The sequence below is a fragment of the Barbus barbus genome (assembly GCF_936440315.1).
Source record: "Barbus barbus genome assembly, chromosome: 16".
In the NCBI taxonomy this organism is placed as follows: domain Eukaryota; kingdom Metazoa; phylum Chordata; class Actinopteri; order Cypriniformes; family Cyprinidae; genus Barbus; species Barbus barbus.
The window spans coordinates 21,201,325-21,228,000 of NC_136744.1; the positions used below are offsets into that span (position 1 = coordinate 21,201,325).

Below are 26,676 nucleotides of genomic sequence, written 5' to 3' on the forward strand. Positions count from 1 at the left end.
TGAATAAAAATCCCTTAATTTGCAAAATAGTTTTTACGCTCGCTTGAGGTGTTTTTTGACTGGTTAATGCGAATAATGGGAGATGGAAATGTGTTTTGCGAATAAATTCCTCCAAGCGCATCATAAAAGTCATGTGACTTCGCGATATGAGATGGGATAACTTGCCTAGCAGCAGACTGATCTCGTTCCACAGCATCTGAAATGTTGTTATGGTCGTTCTGAAATGCCTGAGCAAAGTCTGTCATCAAAGTTTTTCTATATAATTAAGTTACGACTGTGTTCCCAAACAGCAGCATTCACCTCAGAAAGCAATGACAGCATTTATTGTTTCGTCTGCTCGCTCTGAGGTAATTTGAAGTAATGAAGTAATTTTTCATACATGAAAATGATTATATTCAGTAGCTTATCCTAGTTTTCTTAGTGATAGGCTATTTAGTGCCAGTTCACCAGGAAGTGACGATTTTATTCTCTTTGACTCGTTGGATGGAAACGGTGCTTGTTCGCAAATGTTTTATGCGATATTCCAATTTTGCGCATAAGTTAAATTCGCAACTTTGGATGGAAACCCGGCTTTTGAGTGCATTTTGTCAAACCGAAGCACCCCATTAGACAACCGATCAGCTTTTTGTACATGACTTTTCGGTGTAAGTGAAGTTTGGTAACTTATTATCTAATGGTGAAATGGTCTCAAATGTTGTGAAAAATAAATGATGCAAACAACCTTAAAATCACTTTTTAAAAATTTGGTGCCACAAACTGTAAACTCTGGCAAATCAGCAGCTGGTTGTTCTCCTGTGTGGGTGACAGAGGCTGACATTAGACCTGCCAGCTGATCCAGGCTGTACTGCTCAATAATAAATGCCCAGAACAATAGTTACAATTTACATCAGTTCAAGCAGAAGTGGCACATTTAAAGCACAGTGTGTTGTTAGCAAGTACAGTAATTATAATCTAAAGTGAATTACACACAAGCTCCCAAAAGTAAAATATTTTGATAAATTATTCACAGTAATTTGATGTTCTTACGATAAATCTTTTTAATGTGTAAAAAAAGGACAAACATTCACAATTTAATTTGACATTTTATTTTATTTAATTTTTAATTTGTTTTAAATAAAAAAGCTATGAAATATCAGTTAAAAATAACATGCATCATTTTTTTATTTTTTATTATTATTTGCCATCAGTAAAACTATTGTATCATTTAAAACAGTCATATCAATCAAAATAATGAAGGTTTAGCGGGAAGTGTTACAGATAGATAATATATAATTTAAAAAAATTTAAATCACAAGCTGTCTCAGCTCCTATAATTAAATAATCTTGTCTACCTAAATTATTTGAGTTTTATTAACATGCTGTAAATCTTCACATTGACCTTTAGCAAACTCAGACTCGGCGCTAATTCAGCACACAGCACCCAACTCTCCTCACTTAGTGCATGGGCAGTGATACAGAGACCTTGAGGTGTTGTTGTGACACCGCCGATGTTCAGATGAATGGTGACAGCCAGTATTTAGAGCCTGCTGACACCACTGATTGTCCAGGACGCAGTGGAGGCAGCCAGACCTCCTTCTAGATCGTCCCGAAGAGAGACGCAGAGGCCGCAGGGAAAGACAGGCCTGTGTTGTAGTTAAGTGTAAGTGCATTGATGCCGACTGAAGTGTTGTGTAAGAAGAGCCTGTAGGGAAGTGGTGTTAGTCTCACGGTTTTTGCAGAAGGTCATACTGTCATAGGCCCTTTAGAATCCCTATGGCACTTTCCTCTGGCTTTACTTTTCCCTCTGAACCTGTTTTTTGTTTCTAAAAGCACTCAGAGTTCTCATTTATGTGATGTTTTTTTTTAGGACAAGAAATGGAGCAATAAGGTCTCTTTGCAAGTGTCCGGATTCGTGATGACCAATGCTTTTCCTGCTCCATAATGTTGGAGGATTGTCTTAATTCACGGAGTCATTCCACTTAAGAAGTTCTTGAATCAGAACTCAGGTGCACCATGCATCTTTTAAGTGGAGAACAGTGGCGTTCCCTTCTTGTTTGGTGCCCTAAATGAGATATGACACAAGCAAGGGAATCTATGCACCCAAAAATCCTTTTAGCAGATACTTCAAGAATTCAAATGGAAATCATTTAAAATGGTGCGTTAAATAATACGTAACATTATAAGGTAAATTCATTGATGTTTAATTAATGCATTAGGTATCATGAAATAAACTTATTTCTTACAGGTTTTATTAATCTGTGTTTATTAAGTATTTATTCATCTTAAAATATTATTAATTATTAATATTAGGTATAATATATATATATTTTTATCTGTTATTTATGTACTATTTCTCATTGTTTATTCTTGTTTGATAATAATAATCATTTTCATTATGTACTATTCACTGTTTTTTAACTTGGAATTTAAAAAATGTTTTATTAATATATACAGATTATAATAACCTAAACTAATAAATTTTGTAAGAGAATTGTTTATTGTAAGTTTATACCTAATGCATTAGCAAATCAAATCATATGAAAAAGTGTCGTTAATAAATTAAATGTTTTGGCTTGTTTTCCAGTGTTAATGCATTTTACTGTGATTAAATCCATTCTGCAGAATTTTTGTTTAAGATAAAATTTTCTGGTACTGTCTTGATCTGGACATGACCAAAAACAACTTAATAGTTTTATATACCTTTTCAACAACTTAATAGTTTTACACACAGAAATTTTGTGGTACAGCTTTGACCGGAGTTTTGTGACCGGAGTTCAATTCCTGACCCCACTTTTATTTTTTATGAACCAAGTGACACTGCATCTGAACTTGATAGACATAACTGTTGCTGGAATGATCACCAGAGACCTGCCAAGACTCACGATTTCTGAAAGGTGTATGTTTTTAACATTACATCACCTGAAATTGGGTGTGAACTTTTAACAGTAGAGGCTTAAAGATATAATAGGTTATTGTCTTCAGAAACATTTTTTGTTATGCTGGTTGAAAGTCTCTTCACATACCGATAGCAATCATTAAGTTAAGTGGTCTAAATGTATTTATCTGTATTTATATATTGAGTGGAAGATGTAGGACCAAGAAATGTTCGTCCAATCAAAACGCTCGGTCAGAGCATTTTAATTGGCTTTCCTACCTGCCTGTCGACCTATGTATTTGCATGCTTCTGCGCACCCTGTTCGCGCAGACATGATGCGTCATCAGCGCGTTCACGCACGCTGTGCAGACAGAGCGAGAATGGCTGACAAACATCAACAACCCGATCTTCCTTCCTGGTATTGTAGTACTTTTACTAACTGTGCTATAAAGTTTTCTCACCGGTGAATGACACATGATGTAGCCCAACGGTTCCCAATTCCAGTCCTCGCTCCCCCCGCTCTGCATATCTTGCATGTCTCGCTTAGTTAACAAACCTGATTCAGATAACCAGCTCGTTAGAAGAGAGCTACGTGCATGAACTGTGTTCCGATTGACATGCTCCCTACACAGTGTTCATTGCTCCCTGCTCCCTGAGGAGGGAAAATCTGTTGAAGTTTATTTCCCTTCGGAACATTCATTCACGGATTAGTGCTGCGCAGCGTCTTCACACACAGACGAAACTTATTAGAGAAGAGTGAAGTGTGACATAATATACCTCTGTAAATAAATGTAATTTAAATTCACGTCTTGCACACTTTAATGCCCTTGGTATGGAACATACGCTCCCTTTGAACTGGAATCATGGCGGAATATCTGGTGATGTCCACTTCGCAGGGCACTTATGACTTACAGTCGAACAGAACAACCGTCAGACGTGATAAGCTATACATGTGAAATGTGCAGAGCGGGGAGGGAATGAGGACTGTAATTGCAAACCATTGATGTAGCCTATTGTAGTAATTTGATGATGTCTCTGGTATTCTGCTCTTTGAGCGTATGTGCGTTCAGGGGGCGTGGCTTTGGACGGCGATTGCAGGGAGGGTGGGACGTTTGCTTTCAGTGCTATAAGGCCAAATTTAGCATTTTCCGAGACCTCCTACTGCACCTTTAAATCAGCTTTAAGAAGGTAACTTCTCTTGCTCTTTTAATGCTGAATAATGACTGTTACCTTTCTGATATCATCAGCACTTGAGTATTGAGACCCAGTGGCTTTATTTGACCTTTAGCAGGTCTTCTATCCGCCAGTTTTCTTAAAATCTAAAGAGAACTCGTATTGATTGGTCCCTTTCAGATAATCTCCCACTGGCAGTCGCCAGGCTCTCTGAAGGTGTTTTGCTTTCATCAGGCAGTAGATTTTAAGTGATTGCTCTGTTGCAATTTTGGTGGAACAAAGATTCTTTCCTATTTCCATACCAATAACACATTGACATTTTAAACTGAGCCTTATTGGTGTCAAAATAATCTGATTGCATTTCCCTCTTTCGGTCATATCAGGCTACATCAAATCAGCATACATAACACCAATGCACCAGTTGGCATTACAGCATGTCTTCACCATCTGTCAGTTGCGTATATCTGGCGGGTCGCCTTACCGGCATGCAGATACGCCGTTGACATTTAAACCTTGGCCCTCACGCAAACGGGAATGCTAACCAGATCGAAGCTGGGCTTGACACGGTCCTCGGAGCCCCGCCGCCACGGAGGGCTAAAGGACGATTGTACCGCACAGGACCTTTCCGGGGGAATGCAATGATTATTCCCAGCAAGAGCAGACGTTCTGGACAAATACCCCCATGGGTCGATGCAGCGGCGGAGAACAGGCCGCACGAATCTGCTAAAGGGCACAGGAAGACATAACACCTTTTAAAAGATCATTTAAGCTAGTTAATGGATGACAGGAATTAATGTCTCTCATCTAGTAAAGTCAATTAAATGGACGTTCTCAAAACATATGATACTCTACATCAAATTATCATAGCCAGCACTCGCCTGCAGGAATCAGTCGTTGTCGCTTGTTATTGCATTAACAGATGGAGGTTGGAGGTAGGAATCCACTTCACTGCAGTTGTAAGTCATTTTCCCTGTTCAATAATTCAACCCGCTCCACCGGCAAAGTGTCGCTCGCTGTTGCCACCTTAATAGACGAGCCTTTGTTAACTTGTATTAATGTCAGATGATTTTAAGGGGAGATAGATGTATGCACGCTGTGTGCTGTCAAGCAAAAAATTGGATTCATTTAGATGATGGGAGATTGTAGTTGTTGCAGCCTCAGAGTTTCAGGTCGTTGGTCATAATGAGGAAAAATACTAAGTCTTGTGTTTGAGAACTTTAGAGTTAGGGAGGAAAATGGATAGAGAGAGATTGAGAGGTACATTGAGGACGAGAAAAGAAATATAGGCCCCATTAGACATGATATTAAGATCCATCTCAGGTGGTCTTGTCAAAAATGGTAATTCGAGACAAATTGCTTTTTGTATCAGGCAGTAACATGCCTTAAACATCACTTGTGTTGACTTGTGGCCATGTTTCTACTAAGGATAGCTCTGAAGGTCTTAATATATGAGAAGTGTAACAGGGTTGGATGTCAATTTCTTGATTTATTATTATTTTTTTTTCAAATTGATTCGGATTCGCGAGCTGTTGATTTAATTTTATTTCAGCTTGAGATTTGATTCAGTTTGTTTACTTTGGCTCATTTCAATTAAAATTTCCATTTACGTCTCTCTACTAATGCTCTTTGAAACTCTTTAAAATGTTCCAAAATAAAAAATAGGATCATGAATATTCAAATTAAGGTTTTTTTTTTTTTTTAACTAATTGGATAAACTAAAAACTATTTTCCCCCAGCCTTAGAGCAAAAGTATTTCTGCATTTTAGTGTCATTCATTTTAGTGTCACATTTTATTTATTTGTGGTTTCCTTTATTTTTTGGCCACTGTCTTCTGTCTGGTTCTTCTAACGTTTGCATTGACTCCTTGTATTGCTTTCACCACATGACCGTGGTGACAGCAGAGCACATGTGGCCGTGGCTCCAAGCCCAGACCGCAGCTGTCTCTTCAAGACATACTTAAGTTATGTTGTGGTTTCAGCATCTCCAATGCAAGCTTACAGGAAAGAGAATGTATCCATTTTATAAACTCTTCTGTCCTTCTTTGGTTTGCATTACGCATAACCGAAGGGAGGAAAAGTGTATGAACGAATGTAAACACTGAAAGGTCATAGTGGTCTATGATGATTAATAGGTGCTCTTCATACCTCAAGCACATACAAACGGAAGTGCAAGCAAATGCGCACACACAGTTCTGAAAATATATTTTAGTCTGTATCATCTGTGTTGATGGGATTCGCTTTGGCCATGTGGGAGGACACACTGGTGCCCTAGGCCTGACATTTTGACCTCAATTTCTCTTTTGTTTCTAAAAGGCATACAATGAGGGGTCTAAGCTTTGATGTGCAAGATGTCTTGGACTGAATACAAGGTGCAGAAGAAGAACAGAAAGCAAATGGCTCATTAGGAAGCTTTTTTGCTATTTTATTTTGGAAAATTTTGCGCTGAGCTATGGGAAAAGGTTTTGTAGCAAACGCGAGGCCAGGCAGAATGGGAGCAAACACATCACACACTTGGGAATAGATATGCTTGGAGTTGATGACTACATCTTCCTGCAAGGTGAAAAAAATGAGATCAGAATAAGATGGTGCTTTTAAAGTCAGCTCCCTTATGGCTCTTTTGGTAAATTAAACTCTAAAAATAATTGAATGACATGTGGCTTCTGCATTTGCCAGTAATTGCCTTTCTTGTCAAAAGCAAATCTCATTACCTTATTTTAGTTGCTCTTATAAACGTTTTATGATCCAAAAAACAGAGCAGCTGCATTATTTTTCCCACTATTCGTTGTTTTAAAGAGCAATGGGTCTGTCATTGTTTGTAATAACAATGCCTGACCTGATCTCTACTGTTCCTTTGCTTAGAAAAAGGAGGTCAAAAGTCCAAAAAAGATGAAAAATGTTTATCAGTTGCTTTTCAATGCGGTCAAAAGTTGAAAAGATGAAAAATGTTCACCAGTTGTTGAAAAAGGGGGTCAAAGGTCTACAAAAATGAAAAATGTGTACCATTTGCTTAAAAAAGGGTTAGGTGTCTAAAAAGATAAAAAATGTCTACTAATTGCCTAAAAAGGGGGTCAAACATCCAGATTGTCCACTAATTTTTCATCTTTTTAGGCTTGTGACCCTTGTTTCACCTGCTTTATCTGACCCCTGTTCAGTCATGGCTTTATTTGACCAGAGCAAATGAGATGACCATTCAACGTCCAATTTCTTATTGAGTATTTAGGCTGATATTGTCAAGCTCCTCCTCATTATGTCCATAGTTTAAGGTATTTTGAAGAAGTTTTATCCTTGTGCCTAAAGTGAAGTGCCCTATTTAAGGTAGAATTTCAAGTGTGCACCAGCTTCATGGACATCAGACCTGATCAATGGTTTTCCCAGGGCAAATGAGGTCATCTGTAAGCACCAACAATGTGCTGACAAAGACCACAGAGGTGAGGTCATTGTGTTAAAAGGGTCACCACAGGTCATCCCCAGTAGCAGCCGCTCAACTTGCCCTCCCCCAATACTTAATGTTAATGTTCTGAGTAGGTCATTCTAACCGGAGAATACAAATAGCTGTGTGCACTCGTTTCCAACTGATTTGCTTTCACCATACAGCACACAATATTAATATTTCAAGCCGTTTTGCTCGTAGTTCAAGCTGTAAAAAATTCTGATGGTGTTAGGAAACTGGAGATTGATTTACTGCATGCAGAACGTCCATAAAGGGAATGTGCATGCTCAAACACTCTCACACACCTGTGCGCTTTGATAATTAAAACTGCTGTGATCTCATTTTTGCTTGATGCTGCTTTATACCTTCAGTTCTGGTCGACATCTCATCTCCAGAATGAATGATTTGTAAGTTACAACAGCTGGTGTGAGTACTGAATTAATGTTCAGAAGAGTATTACAAAGGGGATATAAGTTAAAGATGGAGAAATAGTTTTTTGAGAATTTTAAGGGCGAGAGAATAAAAATGAATAATTCTATGGTTCTCGATTAAACACATTGGATTAGACATATTGTAATACAGTATTATGGTAATTAATTAAATTTTAAATGCCTTTTTTTAAATACCAAACACAGTTTACTTTCACATGTCTGCATTTTACATTCTTTTCAGAAGTAAAATCAATACTACAAATCCACTTTTTATCAGAAAAATTGTAAATATAAAGGCTGATTTAAGAAATTAAGAAAAAGTCTTCAGATTTGAAAGGAAATGAATTTAGGCCATCACTCCGCATTTAAAACTCGCTAATACCACATTTATGTGGTTTCAGTCAGGAAACCACATAAATAAATTTAAAGGCAAGTTGTGGAACATCAACAGCATTCACATATGTGAACCCTTGCTGAACCGTATGCTCACAGAGGGTGTTTACTTTAATTTCTAGCTGATGTGGTATATTTAGTACATGGGACTGTTGAAGTATACTTAAGGTTTGGATCAGACTTGCTGTTTTTAGAGGCTCCTCTGAACTGTAATTAAATCTCAGGGCGTGTGCATCTATGCGTATGCATCTGTGTGCATCCGCACACTCATGGCCCACATATATGTCGTACAGTGATTTGGGCTGTGCCATCAACCTAATGCTATATAGTCATTATAAACATACATCTCCCCCTGTGGCCGTGAGACGCATCAAAATCCAGCACAGCATCTCTCCAACGGCCTCATTTAGCTTCTATGCCGTACTTGCTGATATTTCCCACTTGAGCCAATCAGATAAGTCATACATGGCTTAACCACACAAAAGAGCACTTGGAACCCCTAGCGGATGCAGCACTAGGAAGAAGCATCTGTATGCTTTAGATGAACACTTTTGAGAACCAGAATGGTATATGCAAAGCTTAGAGGGATTAAAAATGAATAGAAATTATACTATTGGGGAAAAGGAGACCATCAAGTTGGGTGTTTATCCACTTTTATTTTGCAGTATGACCAATATCCTATCATATTCAAGTGTGTATGAAAAAAGTTAAGTCACTGATTTTTTTTTTTTTGTATTTTTTTTTTTTTTTTGAAAAAGCTAAATACAATAAGCATTGGATCAAGGCACATACAAGACTGGCCAAAGGGCATTCAATGCACTTTGGTCTTCAGTTGTAAAGAACAATTTAACTGTGGCAACTTAAAAGTGGCTTGAATTAGAAAACAAAAAAAATACAAATAAGAATTATATGAACACAAAAAAATTGTTGACACTTTTTATATTCCAAATAGAAAAGAGCCCAAATGTGTTTCTTGCCATATTTTTTTTCTGCCGACAATATTCCCTTTTGGAGGGCAACGTTTACATGACGTGGTTAACTTTACTGAGGGATACAGTAAATGCTGTTTCCCTTTGCTGAAGGAGTGACATTGAGTTCTATGTTGTGTTTTTTCCGATCCACTTTGATTTGACGGCAATGTAACCTTTCATTTGATTTGTGTGCTGCATTTGCAAAGGATTTAGGATTCTGTGCTGTGTTGCTGCCTCCTCCAGGGCAGAGAGGAAGTAATAGATATCTGCTTCCTAAACGTTGCAGTGATGTAAAACCTGGCAACGTTCTGGAACGGGCAAACAAGGATTCCTAAAGAAACCCAGAGGTTTCTGTGACACCGGAGTAAGTCTGTGCCTGCCATCCTTAGAATTAACAAAACACTTGCGTCTTTATTTCCTTTGATCAATCACCTATGCCCTATATTCTCACAGCCTTGTTTTTTGTTGTATTTTATTTTTCCACTGACAGCAACGTAGCGATAATTTTGACCTGTGCTTATACTAGATGGTTTTCTAAAATCTGATTGTTCAACACAGCAATGAAAACCCACTTTCACAGTTGACAAGTCATCATATCTCAGTAGAGCACAAAGTTTTTTTTTTTTTTTTTTTTTTTTTTAATTGGTCTAAAACCATAAGTAAAGGAAGTACAGTACAAATGACTACAAATATCTAAAATATAGAATTGCAGTTTGTGGCAGCATACACCGACAGCTCAGTGATGGCCTGCAATCGGAACCTTTTTTCCTTTTAATAAATCGTCCTTAAATATAAATTATATGGCAAATGTACATAACGATGCTTTCTCAGTCTTTTCAATCCAGTGTTTTTCAAAAGACCAAGCAGTCTCCGAGTCACTCATTTGCAATAAAACGTCTTTGTAATCCGCACACGCTATCATGAATGAGAGTAGTCTGAATCTGGTATTCCACTGTCTCTGTAGCTTCTGTTGTTGATGCTGTTTTCGCTGTGCGGACTCTTGTAAAGACTTAAGCCATTAGGAGGAAAAATTGTGTGTATCACAAACTCCTCCTTTGAAACGGGCATGTGATTTATGGGAATCATTTGAAAAGAGGTCTCTCTAATCTCCAAGATGGAGTTGTCCTTCTTTGTTCCAGCTTCGGCGTAATCGTCCTTCCGCCTGCGCCCTTTGTTGTACGTGCAGTTCCTGGAAAATAAGGAACCGTTCCTGTGGACATACCAGCACACCAGGGCCAACATGATGATAGCCAGAAGGGCCACCGCCCCTCCGATGATAGCAGCTAAAGGCAGATTGGAATTTTTGTAAGGCTCTTTCTCCTGCTCTCTGTTCAAGGTTGTGGTGGGATTGTACGGTTTCAGGGAACCAGTTTCTGTCTCTATGCAAACAGGTGTCTCGTCGGACAGGTAAATATTACTCGTCTCCATGGGAACCATGCATATCCGATAAGAGGATTCGGGCTCCAGAGCTGTGAGCAAGTACTCTGTTCTCTCCCCTTGGACGATGGTCTCGGTTATAGATCCGAAAGCAGGACTGTGGCCCAGCTTTAGCCAGCTGAGCCTCAAGGCCGTCATGGGCTGGGATACTCTCCAGGATATGTGCACCGTCTCTGCGCTACTGGATTTGACGCTTATCGTGATTATCTTTCGACTGGACGGCGTCGTGCTACGATAGTTTCTTCCCAGCTCTGGACCCTTAACCACAGGTCTTTTAGTCACATATGTGGGCCACTGGGGTCGAGAGAGTGGCAAAGTGTTTGAGACTGTGCTGGTCTCATATGTGGTTGGGATCTCGGTGTCTGAGCAGCCAAACAGCTCTGTGGATAGGTCTTTGATGGCCATCCCTTTGACCTTATCGGGACCTTGGCACATGAAGCCACGCACGTTGACCTTAGATGGAATACTGCGCAGCCAGTCACGTACCCACTTCATCCTGCAGTTGCAGTACCAGGGGTTGTTGCGCAGGAGCAGCTGGGTAAGGTTATCCAGGTCCTCAAATACCCCCATGGGCAGACTGCTCAAGTTGTTGCCTGACAGATCCAAACGGTACAGCTGTCGCAGAAAAGCAAAGGCACCTGCTGGCACGTGATTGATGTGGTTGTCTTGAAGATTTAGCTTCTCCAGGCTTGCGCCCGGCAGGTTGGCGGGAGGGGAAGTCAGCGAGTTCCGTACCAACGAGAACTCTGTTAGGTTGACTAAATTCACCAAGGCCATCTCCCCAATGCCCCTGTTGTTCAGGAGGTTGCCATCCAGAACCAGTCGTTTCAGGTTTATAAGATCCTGCAGGGATGCCTCAGAGATGAACGAGATGCGGTTGTCGTCGAAGCGAAGCTCCTCGATAGTCATTGGCAGGCCAGAAGGTATGGTGCTGAGGTGGTTACGGGACAGGAAGAGCAGCCTCAAATGGTTGCTGTCCCGAAACGCACCCTCTTCGATACTGACAGCTGACACGGAATTGTCATCGAGGTGTAATTCCTCAATGAAGGGAATCTGTGCCAGGGACGCGTGGGTGATGGTCCGGATATTGTTCTCCTGCAAATGAAGTTCCTTGACATTCAGCGGTAAGTTGGTGGGGAACTCGTCCAGATTGTTGCAGTACAGGTAGATCTTTTCGACATTGTTTAGCCGTCGTAGATCCGTAGGGATCCCTGCACTTTTGATGCGGTTGTTCTGGAGAAAAAGTACTGTAGCATCCTCTGGGATGCCCGAAGGGATAGAAGTCAAATCCCGGTCATTGCAGTATATGAAAGTCCCATCGCACCGGCACTGCGAGGGACAGGAGGCTGAGGTCACCAACGGATTGGCCAGGCCAAGCAGAAGCCCGGCTCTGATGAAGAAGACGAAGAAGGACTTGTAATTGCTTGCCATCGCTAATGTACTCCTTGCGGTCGTTGCCCTTGGAGAAAAAAGAAGGGAAAAAGTAAAATTTATGCCATCTGAAGAAAAGGCAGTGTCCTGCTCTAATTGCTGTTTTATGTACGGTGCCTGCAGTGCCTCTTTCATTGTAAATGATTCAATTTAAGACAAAGAATACAATATTTATGCTGCTGAATTAATGAAAAGAGGCTATTAACATTTCCAATGACATGAATAAATGAAAAAAAACTATGGTAGCGAAACATGCCTGGGGTGTTTATCTTGATTGAAATCATTTTTATATCAGAACAATACAAAGTACTGAAAAAAGGAAAAAAGGGATTAGAGGAGAGAAAAAAATAATAGAAAAAGGGAGGACTGAGAGGTTCAGAAGCAAGTCTAATTGAAGTGGAAGGATATTCCCAATCAGCCGTGGATGTAGATAACAAATCCTTAAACCCACTAGCTTTCCTTGAATGAGATGCCTGTGTGTGAGAGGTTTTATCTTTTGCTATGTGTAATGTAATCGCAGCCTCTTGTTGTTTTACACATTTCTGCTGTTAGCCAGTGGATTACAAGGCTGCTTTTCATTGCTGAAACTGGTGGCAGAACACAGTCAGGCCCTGTTGACTGAATATTGTAAAACTGGCTTGTCTTTTTGCCCTGTCTTTGTGCACGAATTTAAGGTATCATAATTCACAAAAGGTTGGAAGCTTGGAATTTGAAAGCAAATGAGAAGCTTTCTGAATTATGCCTGCCAAAACTGTATCACTTAAACCTACCCCTTTACATTTGTTGCAACATGGCAGTTATGTATTATTGCTATATATACTCTATTGCTATATATACTCTATTGCTATATATATATATATATATATATATATATATATATATATATATATATATATATATATATATATATATATATATATATACACACACACCCACCCACCTATATATTTATATAATATATCTTGCATATATAAATTGTATTTCATATATAACAATTCAGTTTTTTTTTTTCTTTTATATATTTTTGATTATATAATGAATAATTTTATACTTTACTTCCATAGGCTATTGAAGCCTATGTAAGACATTCTTTTAGTGATCTATTTATTTTAATTTCACATTTTGTCCCATTACTTCTATGCATATATATATATATATATATATATATATATATATATATATATATATATATATATATATATATATATATATATATATATATATATGTATATGTGTGTATATATATAATATTACAAAAAATGTCACTTAACCACAGCAAGATCATCCATATTTGTCATACCTGATTTAGAAATGCCAGTTAATCTTCTGCTGCCACCCAAAATCCAATGAGGCTTTAAGCTCTCCTTTCTATTCTTTCAGGAGATGTTTGTCTGTCTTGTCAAAGGGGTCTCTTTGGTTATATCCTGACCAGGCTGGTATTTGTCGAACTGATCCTTGTTTGTACCGCTGACCTCCTGTCTTGTATTGCAGCATCCACAGTTCATGCAATGAAAGGCTTTGCCATGGTAGATAAACCTATAAAGCAAGCAGCTCCGCTTCCAGACAGACCTCAGGCAGCCTTCTCCTGTGCAGGCATGCGATTTCAGTGAATTTAATCACAAAGGACTAAAACAAAAAGAAAGGAAATAAAAAAGAGAGAAGAATCCTTTTATTTTAAATTGCGATTCCTAATCAACCCCTTTTGTGCATATCAGAGAATCCTCGTTGAGAAATGAACTGCTCCCGTCTTTCCCGAAGCAGACTGGTCATGGTGTAAAGACCACAGTCAGTCTGCAGTACGGTGGGCTCAAATCCAGGGCGGTTCGGTTCTGAAGTCAGGCTCCAAAGTCAGCCCCGAATCCTGTAGCCTCACTCCCGGCAGGAGCATGAATAAAGTATCCAGCCTCGTGGCTCGAAAGCAGAATCTCCTGTGCTGCTGTAGCACTCCGCCTCCCTGGGTCTCGTTTCACAAACCTGTGCCCGATGTGCAGACGCCCACTCCTCCTCACATGCTGAACTTCCTGGCAGAGATAGAAAGAAAAAGAAGTCAATAAAAGCTCATTCTTATATTACTGACAGCATATGACATCTGAATACGTCATGACGCCAGGAAAGGTACGTGGGCTTGTTGAGAATGAGTTATTGACTGTGCATAATATGCTGTTAGGCAGCGTTTATTTAATTCTGAGATGGTGCCAAGGCTGAGATGAAGTCAGACAGCGATGCGGCCAGCTGCAATTGGCCACTGTCCTTCAAACAGAGCACTTTCACGTCGCCATTGACAATACATTGACATAAACCCATAGCTTTTTAGCTTCTCTTTTCAAGGTTTGTACCCAACATAAAAAGTACACCACAATGGATTTGATTTTTATGGATTGTTACAGCCTGTAGATTGCTCCACTGCATTTGAGACTTATCAGATGGAAGGAAGGGGAAAATAAGAAGGGTGTGTGGTTGAGATGAGAATTTGAAAGTCTCTTAAGCTTATTGGGTTTCTATATATCAGGGGATTTCTTTGCCTCTGGGCAAATGACCACAGAGAAAAGCCCCTGGGCTGCAGTCCTTTGATAGTGGACACTGCTTGCGAGACCTGGATTAGTGGAGATGTTGTGTGGATTTTTATAAAAACCTTTCTTTTTCCTTGCCTTAAGCCTGTGCTGCCAGGATAACCGGGTTTGCTGCTCTGTCTGCCACTAACCCTAACACCCCCCCCCCCCCCCCCCCCCCCCCCCCTAGTGTTCTCTATTGTGATCGCTGAAAAGAATTCCTTTGCATAAGAAAAGTGACCACGGTTTGGGCCCTGCGACAATGGCCGAAGACCGTTCCCTCCCGCTTGGTGATGTTCTCCACCGAGCTGTGCTTTCAAAGACGCCCTGGAAGCAGAAGGTGAAGGTAAAAATAAGAGTCATAGTGAAGCATATTGCTGCTGAGGTGTCAGGCAGCCACCAAAGGTCCCTCGGGCTGCCCCGACAGCACCTGAACACAACGCCCTCGCACTGCTCAAAAATGTACATGTGAGATGAACGCGCTTTGTCTTGCAGACTCATAAATACCCAAATGGGATCCTCATGCAAGTCACCTCCGGTGGCCCCAAGGAGACGTCCGTGCTGCACCTTCCATACTTTAATTTCCCACGGTACATCTTTCCTGTTACATAGACTGACAATATGTATTTCTACAACTGACAGCCTTCACCACAGTTTGTGCCCTTGCCTGAAACCCTTCTGCTGACCTGCGGATGGTAACCTTCCTGTAGAACACGCTGGAGTATGTCAGGCAACTTTGAAACCGTTGTATGGAGTGACAAGGAGAGATTAGGGAATTGAAGGTCCTGTAACTTGATTACAGGTCTCGCCAGTGCAGTCTAATAATACACCCCATCCTTCTGTTGAGCCTAAGTGCTCCATGTGCATGCTTTTGTATTAGTAGATTACCTAGAGCTCGGAAACAGCAGCTGTGACCCGACTTTAAGGACAGGTGATGGTTGACGGTTTTAGTATGCTGACACTGACTAAGTTGCTTCCTTTTGACGAATCCTGAAACATTTTGAAATATTTGCTTCATGATTGCCAGATAAATTGAAGAGGAAAAGTATTTGCAGGAATGGTAAATGGTTGGTTAGCAATTGGTGCGCAATTGTCCAACTGTTCCGTGGAAATGTATTGATTTGGAGAATTGTGTGTAAAATAACTTGCCATTTTTCCAGAAGTCTAACAAATAACAGACTGCGAAATTATGTGGAGATAGAATTGCTCTTGCTGTATGTACTATACTCAATGTAAATCACTTCCTGGCACAGGAGAGAGCAAAAGAAAGTTGGCGAAATGCAAGCCCCTTTGTATTTTTTCTGCCAAGATGCTTACTGAAATTATCAGGGTTAATTGCCAGTATTATGTGATACAGAAAAGAAGGGAGGGCATCTACCTCATACACTTCACCTAAAGCTTGTCATGCTAGCTGTCTCAATAGGTCATGCAAACCTTGATCTGGCTGGATGATTGGCTGCATTATCCTTTCTTTCTTCTTCCCTTGGCTCCTCAGATTTCACTGAAGTGGCAGCGGCCCATTATTCATTACAAGTTAAGCATAAGGGGCCTGGCCTTCATTCTTCTGCTTTACTGAACTCCTTTCACTTAGAATTATTAGCTTTTTCACATTTTGTTAAATCTTCAAGCCCCCTACCCCACCCACTGCTCATAGCCAGAGAGAAAAGGCCACTGAATGTGACGGGCACCTCTCACTATCGTTCTAATAGGCCATATTTCCCGTTATGAGATCGTTCTAATGGCCGGGCCTGCTTCTGCTCCATTGCTCTGCTCAAAGTGATGTTCAATCGAGCATCCTGGTTAAAACGGCCACAGCCACAACTACCTTTTGCTCGTTTAGTGTCTTGAGTTCAGAACATTAGAGTTGGGTCTGAGAAATGGGTTAAAAAGGCATTTAAGGGGAAAAAAATCATATTCTAATGTGATTATGCAACACAAAAGTGCAGATAATTTATTATTTTTTTATCTTAATATATTTGAAAATTGGAATATTAAGCACAAACAAATATTTGCTTTTCTATAATGACAATGCTTTTATTTGAGTTTTCTGCATTTTTAGAGAAATTAGGGTAATGCTTAAGATGGCACACATTACACTGTTCTGAGATGTTTTCTATTTGTTCTCAAAAATGCTGTCATATCTGATCAGTGCCCAAGCATGAACGAAGACATTTAGGATTAAATTAAATTTGCTTCTTCGTTGGTAGGTCCTGGTGCTATGATATGAAAAACAGCTTTCTTGTTTTCAATAGATAATAGATTCCAAACCCCAGGCGGGATTTGAACTAAATGAGTCTCTTTGTCATGTATCTTATGCCCATGAAGCCAAATCAAGCCTATCTGGGCCTAGTGTGCCCAGAGATGAAGCATTTCTGCCTACATATTTGGAAACGAGAAGAATGGTTTGGGCACGGATTTAACGTTAATTTAAGAGCAGGCTATTGTGCTAGCGGCTCCCCTCTGGGTTCGGTTTTGGGGCAGATGATCCGCAGGTTTGTCCCTGGCTGGTGTTCAGGCAGTGAGAGTGGATTCTAGGGGAGACAGGGGGTCTTTTTCTTTTGTGCTGCACTGAATAGAAAGTGGTCTGTGGCAGCTGCACTGTTTTCCCCACTTGGGGGTGGTAGGTGCTTCTGTATCAGGCCTGTGCTTGTCAGATACACACACACAGACACTTGGAGGCTGAATCGGCGTTTACATGTGTACCCCCTGCTAGGGTACAGGGGGCAGCAGTTGCAGGACAAGGGCAAAAAGGGTTGAGTTGATTTACTGCACTGTACTTTTCGGTTTCCACTCCAAAGGGGGGTAAATTGCATCTGCAATAAAGGTAAAATTTGCAGCCCCTTCCTTTTGTTAATTAAGACAGTATATTTAAAATCTAATTTTCAGGAAATGAACTTCTAGGCTTTTTTTTTTTTTTTAATTTATGTTTTGAAGAACGGCCTCACTGAGGTCAGAGGTTGGCTGCCGACATGAGTGGAGGATTCTATGAGAACGATTTGTTTTTTCCTCAGCACAAAAGGGTGACAGACTTTTTTCTGAAGGCCTGAAAGACATGACCATTTCATGTTGACTGAGTGAATGCCACGGACCACTGGGTGTAGCCTCCGGCATTCGTGGCTTGAAACAAACAGTGCTGTCCGCCTGGCTGCCAATAAACATACACTGGATGCTTAGATATTTGTATTAAAATATAGAAAGTTGGTTCATTTGCATTCCTGTGTATTACTATCTAAAGGGAGACTGGTATTTATGTATTTTTAAAGCACTGAGGAGTGGTATTTGTAAATTGCAGATACAAATTGTTTATGCAAGCGAAAAAGACTGCCACAGAGTGCTTTGATACATCCAACAAAGAACAATGGGTTAGTTAATTTTATCACCCTCCTTACAAAGTCAAAACAGACCATTTGTGGTTCTCAGCTATTGTCTTGCTAAGAAACTAACCTATCCGAATACACAGTCTTTTAGTGCATTTGCACATATGAAGCTCAAAGCTAGGGAAAACAACTTGTTAGTACATTAGGGATTCAAAAAAGAGGTGTTGTTCACTTGAATATCTTGCATAGTTGTCTAATGTGAATCCTCTTTTATAGTAGTTTAATAAACTGATTTAATCAGCTCTGACTGAAGGCTTTGGCTCTTATTATTATCTTACAGTCCCTGGCTCTTTATCTGCACGAAACTATTATTTCAATCTTGACATGTTCTGCCTAACAGATATGAAAGCTTATCTTTCAGATAACTTGGAAGGCTACTTAAAAGAAGGGAAATTGGTTTGATGGGAAAATCCTGAAGCAGCTGACAGCCTCAGCCTCAGATCTCTTTACTGCGCCACACACTCACTTCTCTCACTGAAAAGCACAGGGCGCACATTTATTGCGCGCCAATTTCGTAGTCTTTTGAGTGTTTGTTAGTATTCCAAATTAGAACGCGTCCCTCATAATCAATGAAGCTGTCTGCGCTGCAAGCGGTTTCGATAATGAGAGCGGTCTAGTTTTGTCGCGCGCAGTGTACATGGAGTGTCACGCGCCGCATCCTCGATTCTCCCCATTCTTTATTCCAAACACTCTTCCATCACACTTCTAGAGCATAGGTTGGGCATTATTAATAGATATTTCCTCATTTGTAATCGACGTCTGCTCGCTTCGTTTGCGTTAAAGCCTCTCAAACTTGAACAGATTTAAGACGCAGCGCGTAAAGTTTATGCGTTCCTGTTGATTACACGCAGTAAAAATACAAGCTGCATTGCGTTTTTTCCCTAAACCAAGACTCGATATCAGGCTAACTGATATAGAATGCTGATGCTGATAATAAATGTAAGTTGAGCGTCCTTAGCGCGTTTATTCGCGCACAGCAGCACGGAGACTTAAAGGGATAGTTCACCCGAAATCAAAATTAAAATTCGGTCGTATTCTCATCTCCAAGTTGTTAGAAACATATATGACTTAACGAAATCCTTTGTAAAATTAGATGTTTGGCAGATTGACAGCCTAAATCACCATTCACATTCATTAAATGGAAAAAAGATGCATTGAAAGTAAATGGTGACTGAGGCTGTAAGCCCTTAACATTTCTCCCTTACATATCATTTTGTGTTCCAGGAAAGAAAGTCACAGAGGTTTGAAACAACATAAAGGTTATTAAATTATTCCATAATTTTCTTTTTAAAGCAAATTATTGTTTTAAAATTATTTTGGAGATGCATGCTGAATGCTAAATGGCAAATGAAGGGATATCTACTAATAAATTTCTCGACTACTGTACTTGTGAGTTCAAATTGCTATTACAGCCCCCTCAAATCCCTAAGGGTCTGCCTACATTCGCTATAAAATGCCTTTTCCCATTGCAAATAATTTTCAAAGGATCTGAAAGTTTAGAAGCAATGTCTACTGCGTGAAGCTTTGTGAGTGTCTGGGATGTAAGGGATAGATGCAAATTTGCTCTATGCATGTTTTGAAGGTATTTGATCATCTCAGAGTGCTGAAATGCATAAGGGAAAGGGTTAAAAACAGCCCAAAAATAAGGGGAAACTAAAAAAAATAAAAAATACACTTACCTGCCCAAGCAATAGTTCAAAAAGGCAAATCAAAAAGAATATCCTCAAAGCATAAAGTCAGTCCGTAGGATAAATCCAATTCGATGGAAGATGATTTCAATCCCCAAAAAGAGCCCAGTGTCAGAAAGGCTCAGTTGCAGCAATGGTGCAAATAGCAGGGTGTGTTTTTATTTCCACAAACACTTGTTCACATACACACACACACACACACACACTCCTTTGGCTCAGAAGTGACAAGATAGAGGAGTCGGCAGAGCTGGTCAGCTGCCTGGAGCTCACTACAAGTGTGAGGTTGCATCTGCCTCCAGCTCTGCTTCAACACAGCACTGATGTCATCTGGGGGGGGCGGAGCTTGTGGCTTCCTCCCCTTTCTCGCCCTTGTTCTCTCTTTCTCTCTCTCTCTCACTCTCCCACTTTCATCATGCTATATTTACTGTGAACGCTAGGGGGGGCAGGAGAAAGAAGGATGAGTTATTGAGCAGCCTTGAATGGGCAGCTTGAGTGGGCACTTCATGTGTTTGTGTTGAAGGCCACCAGAAACATTATTTACATTATATGAGCATTATTTGTGTCTAAAAATTAAGTAATGGAATTTAGATGCTGAGAAAAGGTAGAGCAGTTTATCAGCACAGGTATGCGCTTATTTAAATCAGAACAGTGAGCTTTCTTTATTTTAGTGAGTATGTGTCTGTGAGAGAAAGAGCTGTTAATGGCATCTAAGTTTCACAGCACATTATGAATTTTTAAGCTCTGAAGTCAGGCGTTATGTTCAGCCTCATTATGCTTAAGTATTAAAGTGGCTCCAAATGGCGAATTTGCTCCCTCATAAACTAGAGACTGTGTGTGTGTCATTGTCTCCAAAGAGCTTTTGAAGACCTTTGTACAGTGGAGTCTGTTCCTGACCTCAGCACACCCATCTGGATGAGCGGTTATTGTGTTCTGCCTAAACTTTTTGCCAGGAGATGCAGTTCTCCTACACTATTTGTTAAGGAGATAGTTTATCCCAAAATATGAGTCATTATTTGCTTAACCTTAGGTCGTTCTATGACTCTTAATGCTTCTGTGGAATAAAAAAGGGGAAATTTCTAGGCCACTCTTTTCCATATAATGGAAGTAAATAAGGACTGGGTCTGTCAAGCTACAAAATAACAAAAAAGCAATGTAAAAGATGTGGTCCATTCTCCATGGAATTTCCAAGGGGCTTTTTTCCCCCCATCAGTTATTTTATTAGCAAGAGTGGCCAAAATATTCTTTAAAAAAATTTGTTAAAGAATGCAGGTTTGGAATCACATTATGGTGAACGATCACAATTAAAATTATTGGATGAACTATTCCATTTATAGATTGTTTTTTTTTTTTTATAATTTAAAAAACAAAACAACTAGATGATATACTACTTCTCCATTGTGACTTTTTAAGTGCTCAAATTATCATCATCATATTTGTTTAATTACTGCATGAAATTCCTCCAGTTTGCTTTACCTGCATGTTTGATGATATTTTACATATTTGTTTTTCACATAAAGGACTTGATATACCTCACGGAATGTGGGTCAGTCACTGATTAAATGCTGGTGTCCTTCAGTAGAATAGATAAGGTTGACCTGCTTTCACTACGGTGTGGCTTGACTGTTTACTGGACTGACATGAAGGAGAGCTACCATTGTCCCTTTCCTAAGAACCACCATTGTTGGTTGTTACTCCTTTAAAATGTACTAGTATGTCTTATTTGGGTACTAATAGACTTTATAGATATAAATTGTCATAGATTACTTTTCATAATATCTAATATCACTATGTAGTATATTACATATGCAGTCATGGCCGAAAATATCGGCACCCTTGGTAAATATGATCAAAGAAGGCTGTGAAAATTCATCTGCATCGTTAATCCATTTGATCTTTTATTAAAAAAAAAATCACAAAAATCTAACCTTTCATTGGATAATAAGAATTTAAAATGGGGGGAAATATCATGAAATGTTTTTCTCTAATACACATTGGCCACAATTAACGGCACCCTTTTATTCAATACTTTTTGAAACCTCCATTTGCCAGTTTAACAGCTCTAAATTTTCTCCTATAATACCTGATGAGGTTAGAGAACACCTGACAAGAGATCAGACACCATTCCTTCATCCAGAATCACTCCAGATCCTTTAGATTCACAACTCCATGTTGGTGCTTCTTCTCTTGAGTTCACCTCACTCATTTTCCATAGGGTTCAGGTCAGAGGACTGGAATGGCCATAGCAGAAGCTTGGTTTTGTGCCCAGTGACCCATTTTTGTTGTTTTTGAGGTTTGTGTTTGTATTATTGTACGGTTGGAAGATCCAAACATGGCCCATTATAAGATTTCTAACAGAGTGAGTCACTTTTTTTTATCTGTTGGTATTTGATAGAATCCATAATGCCATGTGGCTAAACAAGATGTCCGGGACCTCCAGCAGAAATATAGGGCCACAACATCAAAAATACAGCAGTATATTTAATTGTAGACATGAGGTACTTTTTATCCCTGTGTTCACCAAACCCATCTTGAGTGTTTGCTGCTAAAAAGCTAATTTTTTAGTTTCATATGACCATAGAAGCCAGTCCCATTTGAAGTTCCAGTCGTGTCTGATAACTGAATATGCTGGAGTTTTTTTGGGGGAGCTATGATAATTTTTCTTGAAACCCTCCCAAACAACATGTGGTGATGTAGGTGCTGGTTGACAATTTTTTTTTTAAGGTTTTCTGACCCCGAGGCTCAACTATTTTCTGCAATTCTCCAGCTGTGGTCCTTGGAGAGTCTTGAACTCTCCTTCTCACCGTGCATTAGAACGATATAGACACACATCCTCTTCCAGGCAATTTCGTAACATTTTCTGTTGATTGGAAATTCTTAATTATTGCAGTGATGGTGGAAATTTTCACTGCTATAGCTCTTTTCTTAAAGCCACTTCACTAATTTGTGAAGCTCAATTATCTTTTGCTGCACATCAGAAATATATTCTTAGTTTATTTTCCATTGTGATGGATGATTAAGGGAATTTGGCCTTTGTTTTCCCTCCTATTTATATTTCTGTGAAACAGGAAGCCATGGCTGAATAATTTCATGTTCATAATTACCCTGGAGTGCTCAAAATTGTGAATATGAATGGGAATATACTTCAGAGATATTTTACTCATAAGATTTTCTAGGGGTGCCAATAATTGCCCAACGTGTATTTGAGAAAAACATTTATTTCATAAAAATATTTCCCCCCATTTTAAATTCTTATTTTCCAATGAAAGGTTAGATTTTTGTGAATTTTTTAAATAAAAGATCAAAAGGATTAACAACGCAGATTAATTTTCACAGCCGCCTTTGATCATATTTACCAAGGGTGCCGATATTTTTGGCCATGACTGTAATTGATTAATTTTTATAGTAGTACTTTAGTTATTTATTTGATTTTTTTGTAGATGTATAAAAAATTGTTTATATTGTTATATGGTAAGTATTGTAACATACTGTAACTTCATTTAGCATGAGGGTTACTTACCGCCTTTGCCAAACCATGTCTTATTATATAGCTTTACAAGCATCCATTGGAGGATTAAGCAGCTGAATAATGTCCCATCCAGCCTGGGCTTTTACAGCAGGTCTAGGTGTCGTGTTTTTAGGGTCAGAGGTGGAGAAGCAGGGCACAGTCGTATGTGACAAGAGGTCAGTGCAGGGCATCGTGGGCAGAGACCCGTCTGTCCCCCCGCCTCGGGATGGGTCACGACTCTGGCCTCTATAGCAACCCTTCCGGCGTTTTTCTCTCCTAAATCTGACTAGGCTTTGTCTGTCATCGGCCCTTGATTGACTCTTAGACGTACAAAGGGCTCCAGTGGAGGGCCCCAAGAGGGTCCTATTACCACTATTTCAATACAGTTGGGGGAGTCTTTGGTTGGGGTCATCTGTTGTTTGGGAGGATGAGTGTTCCTCATCTTGCCAAAAGATGCCATTTATTTTATCTCCTCCATCTCAATGTGTTTTGACAACAGACATGACTTTGAAGGAGCTCAGGCCCTTCTCCTCCCGCTGCCCTTTTCTCGTTCGTTGTAGTTAGGGGGTGGAGACGAGCATAGCTAAGTTTATTAAAGCACTTGATGCAGTTAAGTGCTAACAAGAGCATTTTTAGTTCAGGCTTCATGCCTGAAGAACGTCTGACCTCTGCTTTCAGGGATGTTCACGGTACATTCTTCGCGTGACAAGCAAATAAGCCGCATTAAATTGGGCTTTCATTCTCTGATGCGTGTTTCTTATATGGTGCTCTTCACTTGAATGGAATTTACAGCGTGAGTGTGTCAAAATCAAAGCCATATCTAAAGTCACACTTTTCAAAGACTCGTTGAAGGGTTTGTCATTCTGATCTTTACACCTCGAGTGTATATTTCATCCCCCTGGCCCACTCTCAAACAAACAATCCTGAGCTCAGTGCTGTGCTGTCCAGCTCCAGGAGATTTGTGGAATATTTTTCTAATGTCTCCAGCGGCTCCACTTACACATGTACACACACATACTCATATTTACCTAGCTAGACTGAGGACATAGCATAGATTTAATTTGTTTTTAGACAAGATTATTATCGTTACTATCTAACCCAAACCTCAACCCTAGAACAAGAGTATTTAATAAAAGTTTTTTTTTTCATTTTAATATATGTATGCATCATAATCAGTTCATGCAAATTAAGTTTTTTTTTTTTTTTTTTTGTTCATTTATACAGCTATAATGTATTTTTTTTATTAAAAAAAATAAATAAATAGCAATTTACAATAATTTTTTTTTTTAAGATTTTCAGTGTCATTGCAACACTAGCCTGGTATTTATTTTTGAAGCACATGGAGATCTTTCTTTTAGAAATTTTGGGGAGTATTTTTTTAAAACAAATTTAGTATGGCTTTGTAAACACACATACACACACACTGTGTTTAAAATACATAGGGCTTTCTAAATGTTGAACCCATGCCCAGTTAAAGGCAACTTGGAAAAGCTTTTGCCAAATATCTGCTTTGTCTTTATTTTTGCTATATCCTTCTGGTTCATTTCCATTATCATTCACCATGGGCAATTAGCAGTGAACTCTGTGCTGCTAACTTCTCATCCTCTTTGCCACTTCCACAGAGATCTCCACAATATGGCAGAATGTGGGTTGCAGGATGGGGTCCAGCTCCTTACAAGTACAAGTGTTAATGCTCATGGCAGCAGGATGGAGTGGAGATGAATTATTTCTTGCCCTTTCCTGTACTGTATGAGCAGTCCAACAGCCCCATTCTGAGATGGGACAGTGCCTTACGTGACAAGTCAATACTGTCTTCTCCTAGCCCCTTTTTAATGCAGATCCCAGATGTTTAGCATTAACTTCCTTGGTCTCAGGAGACTAGGATCTCCTAAGCAGCAACAACAGTCTCACCAAGCTGACTTCCTGCTGTTCAAGCCTGAAACCAAAGGTCTGAGTCAGCGGTCAGCACTCTTGTGTATTTGTGAGGAATGAGCAAATGCTCACAAATAGCCCTCTGGGTTGTCTTCTCCATTTTCCCCTTTGTGTCTGTCTCTTGTTTTTCTAAGGACCTTTTTGTGTTGGCTGCAGGGATGGGGGTGGGGGGTGGTTGGTTTGGGTTGACTTGTCGACTGTGTGGAAACCTTTAGACCCCCCAGTGGTAAATGAGCTTCGAAACAATGGCCTCTGATCAAATTAGATAGCCCAGCCCAAACTACTCCGTTAGGCCTATCAGTATTGCTAGAGATAAAAGATGCCATCAGCAAACAATGAATCCACAGTCTCGCCACTCCAGTGCTCTAATGTAGCTCACTCAAGCACCTCGCTCTCTTCCTCTCGGTTTACTGTTTCAGCCCTAAATCTGTAATTAGCCAAATAACAATCATCTCACTCTTTCAAATATAGAAGCCTCCCCGTCTTCACAGTAGGAATTTAGCTGTGCAATTGAAAGTCTCTGGAGGACTTTCTCTTTTGTTTTGAAATGCACTCGTTTTCAAAAAGTTTTCAATAGGGTTACATCAAACAACTATTTTGGTTATCTGTTAATTTGTTCATATTTTTTCAGTTAATTGGATGTTGCTTATTTTTCTACACTTTAAAGTATATATATATATATATAGAGAGAGAGAGAGAGAGAGAGATTACGTGTCTTATTTATTATAACCTTTTACATTATTTTAAATACTATTTAAAAGTATACATTTCAATATTAAGGACATAGTATACACAATTATTGTAATATTGTTATATTACACATTTAATTTAATTTAAAATGAATTTTTACATATACAGACACACAATCTTTTGTGACGGTTGGTCTTTATTCTTTGTTATCAAAGGAACCTCGCCAGTGGTTTTTGTTAGATTCGCTCCTCAGAGAGGAAGTAATGCTTAATGACATTAAAGGTTAGCTGACACAAACACACACATGGAAATTGTAGATAAGCTTGATAAAGCAGCATTCTACAGACCTGTTTACTCCCACTGGTTTTGGCTAGATTTCAGGAAGTCCAGAGATTGGGCACAAAGAGAGTTACACAATGATTAAAGCTGTTGGTATGAAGTTTATTATTTGGTATACTAGGTGCTAAACAGTTCATGCCTTTGTTCATTTGCTGCCTTCATGAATTTTTATGAAGCAAGAAGAATGCAAATAGGCTTCACTTGAATCAATTTTTAATCAGTGTTGGTCTTTATTTCTGCTAAATCCTCAATTTTATTTTTCTCTACCAATTTTTTTTATCTTGAGATATGACAGAACCGCCATTTGCAGCTGCTCATAAAACTTGCTGCTATTACGAGTAACATATACTAAGATCTTTATAGCACTTTAAAGAATCACATCTGCTGTGAATCAGTGTGCCGGAGAAAGACAAGAATGCGCCCATTGTGTTTTCATGTTCTCCAAACGAAGCACAAACAATGCTCTATGAGCTATAT

The 26,676-nt window shown here is 39.4% G+C and overlaps 2 protein-coding genes across 3 annotated transcripts in view; one reads left to right on the forward strand and one right to left on the reverse strand.

Annotated features, from left to right (window-relative positions):
* LOC306882082 (ADP-ribose glycohydrolase MACROD1-like) overlaps nt 1–26,676 on the forward strand; it is a 576,444-nt gene that overhangs the window by 82,154 nt on the left and 467,614 nt on the right. The window lies entirely within an intron of this gene.
* On the reverse strand, nt 8,925–20,029 carry LOC306882081 (leucine-rich repeat transmembrane protein FLRT3-like). The gene is made up of 3 exons (XM_079436536.1): nt 19,725–20,029; nt 13,420–14,140; nt 8,925–12,147 (listed from the first exon to the last, which is right to left on the reverse strand). The coding sequence occupies exon 3, from the start codon at nt 12,117–12,119 to the stop codon at nt 10,170–10,172; it is 1,950 nt and encodes a 649-aa protein (XP_079292662.1). The 5' UTR covers nt 12,120–12,147; nt 13,420–14,140; nt 19,725–20,029; the 3' UTR covers nt 8,925–10,169.

What these genes read in the sequence shown, in the direction of transcription:
- LOC306882081 (XM_079436536.1), bottom strand. Translation starts at nt 12,119, where the DNA reads ATGGCAAGCAATTACAAGTCCTTCTTCGTCTTCTTCATCAGAGCCGGG.